The 7,802-nt window shown below is 33.2% G+C and overlaps 1 protein-coding gene across 1 annotated transcript; it reads right to left on the bottom strand.

Annotated features, from left to right (window-relative positions):
• Positions 1-2,301: 2,301 nt before the first annotated feature.
• On the bottom strand, positions 2,302-6,136 carry LOC121225268 (protein SMAX1-LIKE 4). Its single transcript, XM_041109502.1, has 3 exons — positions 4,335-6,136; positions 3,868-4,048; positions 2,302-3,773 (listed from the first exon to the last, which is right to left on the bottom strand). The coding sequence occupies exons 1-3, from the start codon at positions 5,561-5,563 to the stop codon at positions 2,415-2,417; spliced, it is 2,769 nt and encodes a 922-aa protein (XP_040965436.1). The 5' UTR covers positions 5,564-6,136; the 3' UTR covers positions 2,302-2,414.
• Between the last annotated feature and the right edge of the window lie 1,666 nt (positions 6,137-7,802).

The raw sequence follows: 7,802 nt of genomic DNA on the forward strand, positions 1-7,802 counted from the left end.
TTCCCTCATACAATACTAGCACATTATTTGATAGCTTTTCCTAAAGCAAATAAGTGCTAAAATAAAGCTTTTTAAATTATTATTTATTATTAATAATTAGGGTGAACTACACCCAAGATCACTAAACTATTTCTAAGTTTACAATTTAGTCACTTAACTTCAAAAATTACAAAATGGTCATTAAACTATTCAAAAGTTTTCATTCAAGTCACTAGGTTGTTAAAATCGTGGTTGCATGACCTGCACCAGTCGAAAGCTCTCATTCTCTTTCTCTTCTACAGTTCTATTTTTTTTTCAACTTTAAACGTCACGAATCTGTGAACCAGAATCCAAATAACTTCCTTCTTTGATCTCCGACATTGACCATTAGATCAGCCTGGTTCTTCTACTCGTTGATGGGTATCCACCATATACCGATTGTGAAATCATTCCTTGGAACTCTCTGGTCGGATTTTAAAAGAAAAAAATTAACTATCCAATGAATTAAATAAAAATTTTTGAATAGCTCGGTCACCGTTTTGTAACATTTTGAAATTAAATAATTAAAACGTAAATTTACTAATAATTCAATGGTCTTGAGCGTAATTTACCCCACTATTTATTAAAAACCCTTAATAGAATAATAGTGTTTTGATAGTATGTATGATTGGAAGAGTGGCCCCACTTTCCGCCGTTTGATGATTTCAGAATTTCCTTCAAAAGTCAGAATAATGGTGCAATGTGTAGGCTAATGAAATTATTTTCAAAAGTGGGATTGCCTATTTATATTATATATTTATGAATTTGGGTTGCTCCTTTTTGACTTACTTATGATGATCAACTTATAAATGAGCATTGATTACAGTCAAATGAATCTATTAACAATTTTCATCAACATAATATTTTCTTCAAAAAGTTTCCCACCTTAATCTATATGTATTAAGAAGTTGTTTCTGGGTTCGAAATTCGTAAATATTAATCGGGAGGTATTTGTAGTAGAAGTTAGATTGTATTTTGTTCTCTCTATTCAAAAAATAGTAAATTAATTCATGTACATTAGATTCAAAGAGCAAATTGGTTATTTTGTAAAAAGTTTCATCAATTTCTATTATTAAAAATCAGTCATTGCACGTCAAAATGAGGCACATGTGATAGACCAAGTGTAACTATTTGGTAAATCTGTCAGCCACGCTAATTTTTAGCCGTGAAAATGGATAAAATTTTAACAAAAATGATTAGTTTGCTCTTTGATCTAACATACAATAATTTATTTGCTCATTTTTTGAGATCTCGGAGGTACTTTTACCCTCGATCTGCATATATTAAGAAGTTATTTTAAGGAGAGAATTCAGACTCAATACTTGAAAATATCGGTCATAAGAAGATTTATTATTGGTGTTTTTTTTATTTAAAAATGACAATTTATTATGAGACATTAAAACTTAAATTCAACATCTGGTATGTTTTTCTCAATCAAAAATAAATAAATAAAATTACAAGTTATGATGAATGTTGTTAATTTAAATAAATTGCACCAATAATTGTAGAGATAGTTGGCTAGGTGTTTATCATCAAAACATTCATCATTGATTGCACATAGACATTATTATTTTCTTTCTTTTTGTTCTTCACTATTGCTAATAACATAAAAAGAGAAGGGCTATGGAATTAAATATGGAAAAGCTTAATCATGATTAAATTCATCAACTTGAAGGGTTCTAAATTTCTAATGTAATCATTATGTTCTTTGTTTTATATCTCTTTAAATTATGCTAAACTTGTTAGTTGTTATCTACTATGGAATCCAAGTCTTGGAACTTTATCAAATGCCTATAAATTAACCCAAAAAAGCAATTTATGTTCTTTTGTTTATATATAAATTATCCCTTTTTGGTTGTTGTTAATTTATATATAGGTTTTTGAATGTCAACAATCTCTTAACCTAACGGTAAAAATATTATGTTGTAGGTAAGAGAATTTGGGTTTGATCCTAAACAATCCCATTTCGCTCTCTCAAATATACAAAAAAAGGAAAGATAATGTTTACTTAGAACTAGCTAGCTGGCCTATCTACTAGGCTTTAATGGGATAATTTTCTCCACCTGAGAAAAGAATGTAGTCTTGATGCGACTGAATGAGGTTCCTATATAGAGCATCCAAGAGATGAGTGTCAATAATCATGCAAGATTTATATGTCATTTAATGATTAAATTAACGGTTTAAATAATGAAATGATTTCATTGATATGGAGATAGAATTAAATTATTAACTTTAAGAAAAAAACAAAAGGAACTGAAAATTAATGAAAAGAAAAGAAAAAGATTACAAAACACATCCTATGAAAGTTACACAAACTGACATTATGGTCATTTTGGGTATTGTCAGGAATTTTACATAAGAAAACCCCCCCAATCCAAATTTTTTACTCCATGAAACTAAACTTGGATGTTTTTGGGAAGGCAACTCCCCATATATCCATTTTCCATTGCTTTTTCAAGTATACCCCCATAACTTAATCTAATTTCATCTATACCCCCTCCCCCTCCATTTTTTTTAACATTTTGTAAGCCTGTTTGAAAAATGTCTTTTAGCCATTTCTCAAATAAGCTATTCACAAAATAACTTGAACCAACTAAAACCCCCTCCAGTACCCGCTCTTCAATACTAAAACTAACCTTATTTTCACCCCCAAATATCTCCTCTACCACCCTTTTGAACTTGGCCATGAAAGCTTCTTTCATCTCCTTGTGTTGGCCTTCGGTTTGGTTGAGAATGTAGCGTTTTTGGATCAGTTCTAGAAACCCGACATGGAGATCAGCCGTCAAGTCACTAACTTCACCACTTTCATTAGCTTCTTCTTCTTCATCATCATCAGCTGCTTTCATGTTGAGGTCAAGGATGTGGGAACTTGGTTCGGTTCTTGGTGTTTTGGTCTTGTTTGAACCGCCCCATTCGTGTTTTCTCTTGTTGGTATCAGAGCCGTTGATGTTGAGCTTCATCTCGATGACAATGTTGTCCTTTTTGGCATAATGTTCCTCAAAGCTAGAAGATATGGACTTGGTTAAAATGATTATTGATCTGCTACTACCACCACCATCTCCACCTTCAAATCTATCAGCTAGGAGTTTTAAACACTGTGTATCAGCCAAGTCAACATTTTCCACCATAACCACAAGCTTTTCATCCCTGCTAAATGCTCTCTTAAGCCTCTCATTACATTGAGTTGTCTGATTGTTGTGTTTCATGTCCATGTACAGCAGCAAATCAGGTGACCCCAACACATATTCTGCAACAACACGTGCTAATCTTCTTTTGCCAATCATGTCATTCCCTTCAATCAATAACCAAGTCTCTTTTTTTGAACCCATCAATGCTTCAGCTATCGAACTTATAATCTCAGATTGCCATGGCAGGTTGCCTTGCAAAAGCTCACACAATCCAGAACTTGTCCTTGGAGAATCACTACCAAGAGCAAGTGTGACCTTCACCTCTTTATCCTCGGTGTTTTTAAGTGAATCCAAGTTTGGTGATACATTACCAAAATTGAGCTCAATGGTGCATGAGTTTTGCCTTCTGAATCTCGGCACCGAATTCGGCTTTGAATCGATGAAAGATATCGAAGCCGAATCGGTTAAGCCACTGCTTTGACTAGGCCACCAAGGGAACGATGAACCATAAGGATAGCCTTGGTTGTTGTAGTACATGGTGGACCTCAACTGGCTCTGGTTCAATCTACCTCTATGTAAACTGTGACATAATGTGTTCCATTTTCTCCCCAATTCAACCATTTCATCCTACAAAAACCAGACACAATTAAACTCTAAAACCCCCCCTAAAAAAAAAAAAGAAAAGACCCAAAATGAGTTTTAACTTGTAGATTCTTCTTACCTTTTGGCTGTCACTGTTGTTACTACCATGAACATGCATCCATGGTGGCAAGCCACCACTAGATTTAAACGACTGTACATCTTTCTCGTAATTTGAACTACATTCAGCACAACATGTAAGTCTCTCATGCTCAAATTGCTTCTTTTCCATCTCACTGAACACCATTTTTGTATCATGGCAACTGCAAACATCAAGATTATTCTTATTATGGTCCATGAAGATTAATAATTTCAAAACACGAGACAGCAAAGACATAAAGAAAGCATAAAAAGGAAAAAAAAGGAAAAGACAAACGTGAAAACTTTTTAACTTTTTCTTTTGATTTTATGCAGCGGCTATATCCGACAAAGCATGGTAATAATACAATGCATGGACAATGATTCATATGTCTTTTTACAGACCATAACTAGAAGATAAAAACAAGAACCAAAAAGAACAAGGAATATTAATGGAGAAAAGGAACAAACCTGGAAGCATGGAGGCTTAAACTAAGTCCACCTGTAGGAACAGAAACAGCTTGAAGTGCCCATTGAACCTCAAGTGGAGGTTGTCTCATTTGACACCTTAAATATGTTTGGTAACTTGCAGTTGCCACTAACCAGACCTTGTTTGACATGTAATAATCTGAAATCAACCTTCCTAGTTCAGTAACTAAATGATCAGCTGCATTGTAACCATTGATTTCACCTTCTTCAACAACAGTCCATTTTAAATCACCTGTATAAATAATAGCACCACCTTCTGCTACAATGGAATCCACTCTTCTTTTCAAATCACAAACATGTTTCTCAACATCCTCTCTTTTCATGAACTTTAAAGACATAGGTGAGAAATAAAATTTAAGGAACCGAACATGTTTCATTTCATCCGGAACATTACCTTTCTCAACTCTTGATGTTAGTTCGGACACAAGACTTTCAGTTGTAGACCCACAATCACCAACTATAACACTGTTCCTCCTCTTGTTCTTCCTTAACAAAACCTCAAACACCAACTTGATGTCTTGTTTCAAAGAAGCTGAATCTGGTATGTAGTTGGTTAAAAGTTTCTTTGAAGGTGAAAAGAAAAATGGGTTTTGTTCATAAGACAAGAAATGAGTTTGAGAAGGTGAACAAGGTGAAGAAAAAACACCACCAGAACCAGAAGTAGTGTTATAACATTGAAACACAGATGAAGGTGATGAAGAAGAATCTTCAATGTTGGCTTTAACAACAGTGCTTGAAAAACCAGCTTCTCTCATAACCCTACTAACACTAGGATCATCAAGTATAGATATAATAAGCTGCTCTAACTCAACTTTAATGGTGAGTATAGGCTGTTGTGATTGTTGTTGTTCAATACAACCCCTTCTTTGATGAGCTTGTGCTCTTTTAAGTGCAGCAACTAAAGCATTTGATAAAGAAGGTTGACCATGAAGGATTGGTCCTGGTGTGGTTGGTAACCTATTAAGAGCTACATTGAAACAAAGCTCAAGTGCTCTACATTGAAGTGGATGTGAGGAAGATAACTGAGGCTGCTGTGATTTAAGACAAGCCCTTCTTAATAGGCTAGCCCTTGTGCTTAACAAAGTGGCAGCCACATGAAGAGGAGTCACTTGTGCATGGCCTCTCCTTCTGGCTAAGCTAAGAGAATGCTTCAATATTGAAGCAGCCTCTGCTGTGAGGGTCTGCTGAACCGTACAGGCACCTGAGCGCATCACTTGGCTAAAACCCACCCCCCCACACCACCCCCCAAATGAAAAAAACTTGTGCTCTTCTCAAAAATTTTCACTAACTTTCCTCTCTTATGCAATATACTCACCACCCCCACACCCCTATTTGCCTTTGTTTTCCTCTTAAAAGCTTAGAACAAAATGAACCAGTTGTTGTAAGCTTAAAATAGACAAATATGAATCTGAAAATGAAAAACAAAGAACCAAAAAATATATTTTTTTGAAAGTTTTTGGAAAGAAGAGCTTATGGTATAGTTTTAGAACCAATATACAACAAATAGACCAAACCCTTCGTTCTTTATACACTTCACAAATTCGAAACTCAGTCCCTATATTTACCTACTTTTAAAAGAATATTTAATAATAATGAAATTAAAAAAAATATTTAATTTAATCCTTATACCATTAAAAAAAATTAAATAATTATATTAACTTCATTTCAATTTTACATAAAATTTAACCTTCCAATTACGTTCACATTTTTTTTCTTTTTAAAATTGAGGGCAGCTTTTTTTAGCTTTTCAATTCCACTTCCTATCTTTCTTTTCTCTCTCTCACACACACACACACAGAGACTGCACCATCTTTTAATACCCTAAAGGTGACCCTAATTAAGATTTTCTTTGTTTTGGTTTCCCATGATAATAAATAAATAGATAAATAACAAAGGAATGATTTCGTTTATTAAAACAAAAAAGTGATTATTTGATTAGTACAAAACATTCACTGCACTTGTTGGGACTCGCAAAAAAATATCCTCAAAGTCTATATGCATATGGAGAGTAGTAAAACTTTCATGGCATGATGAAAACATATCATAAAATAATAATAAATAAATAAATTTTCTTTCTTTTTCTTTTCAACCCCAAGACGATGAAAAAGCTGCAAAAGAAGATCTGATCAATCTTAACCATGTTCCTTTTTCCTCTAGTCACAGTGCTGCACATTTATATGTACATACATATTTACAAGCATGCCTAAATTAATTGAGAATTAGCTAATACCATGGTTTCTTGTATACAACACTGGTAGATTAAGTCATGGTGATGGTTGTTCCGTAAACGTTACCATATAGAGAAATTGTTTTACGGATTTTTTTATTATATTATTTCAGGATAAAAAAGTTATTAAAATTATATGTCAATGATATGAAAAAAATTGCTGAAATATCATTAAATAATTGAATAGGACCATAAATAATGTAGTGAGAATGGTCCATAACATAATTTCTCGTTGTTTAGGGATGAAATAGAAAATTGTTTTAGGAGGTCGGAATGAATAATAAATTTTGAATAGATTAAAAAACAAATTTATCAATTTTGGAGTGCCAAGTTCATTCCACTGTTCACCAGATTTATTCTGATTAATTAGTTATTCAATTTAATACTCGAGATGATGGATCAGGGTCAAAACGACTAATTTTAAATATATATTGTGTTTATAGATCACATAGGAGGAGCAAAGACAAAGGAAAGGAATGGCCTTGTCCTTGAAATGGTCTCTTTAAAAAGGGTATAATCGCATTTTAACCCCTTAAAAATTGATTGATTCGATTTTAATCTACCACTTACATTGTAATTATGGTAATTACTAATTGAGAAAGACTATAGTAGAAATAAAAATAAAGATGGTAAAGTGGATGCATTTATAAAAGAAAGTGAAGAAAAGAAAAAGGAAAGACCCAACTAAGACCCACATTTCAAAAATTAAAAAAAAGAAAGGAAGTGAGAGAAGTTGCTTCTCTTTCCATTTTCCCTCCTTTGAATGGACAAACAAAGGCAGAGAAATTCAAAAAAAGTAGTAAAGGGAAAAAGTTGGAGAAAGAAGGAAAAGAAAAGTTGTAATTGTAAGTATTCTCTCTTTTTATTATTATAATGTTGTAAATTAATATATAAAGGTGAAAATGTACATTCAATAATGTGTTTATCCAAAAGAGAAAGGCAGGGTGGGTTTGTTGTTGTTGTTCACTTTCACGCCAATCCTTGTAGAAAGAGCGAGACAACATTTTATTCCCCAAGTAGTACCCCCAAAAGCAACACTCTGTCTCCTATCCTACATTGCATTATTGCTCCTCTCTCTATCTCTCTTATCTCCAATGCTTCATAACCCTTTTGTCCTAATCTTTGTCTTTTTACTCACTTCCTTCACCCTCGATGCCAAAAAATATATTATGTTTTATTTACAAATTTGGTCCTTAAACCATACTCAATTTTCAGTTTGATAC

Source organism: Gossypium hirsutum, chromosome D13, assembly GCF_007990345.1.
Source record: "Gossypium hirsutum isolate 1008001.06 chromosome D13, Gossypium_hirsutum_v2.1, whole genome shotgun sequence".
Taxonomy (NCBI): Eukaryota; Viridiplantae; Streptophyta; class Magnoliopsida; order Malvales; family Malvaceae; genus Gossypium; species Gossypium hirsutum.

Excerpts from the sequence above, each read along its gene's own strand:
- LOC121225268 (XM_041109502.1), bottom strand. The coding sequence starts at position 5,563 with ATGCGCTCAGGTGCCTGTACGGTTCAGCAGACCCTCACAGCAGAGGCT. Across the intron at positions 4,049-4,334 it reads TTAAGCCTCCATGCTTCCAG|TTGCCATGATACAAAAATGG; the intron begins GTTTGTTCCTTT and ends TGATGTTTGCAG. Across the intron at positions 3,774-3,867 it reads ACAACAGTGACAGCCAAAAG|GATGAAATGGTTGAATTGGG; the intron begins GTAAGAAGAATC and ends TGGTTTTTGTAG.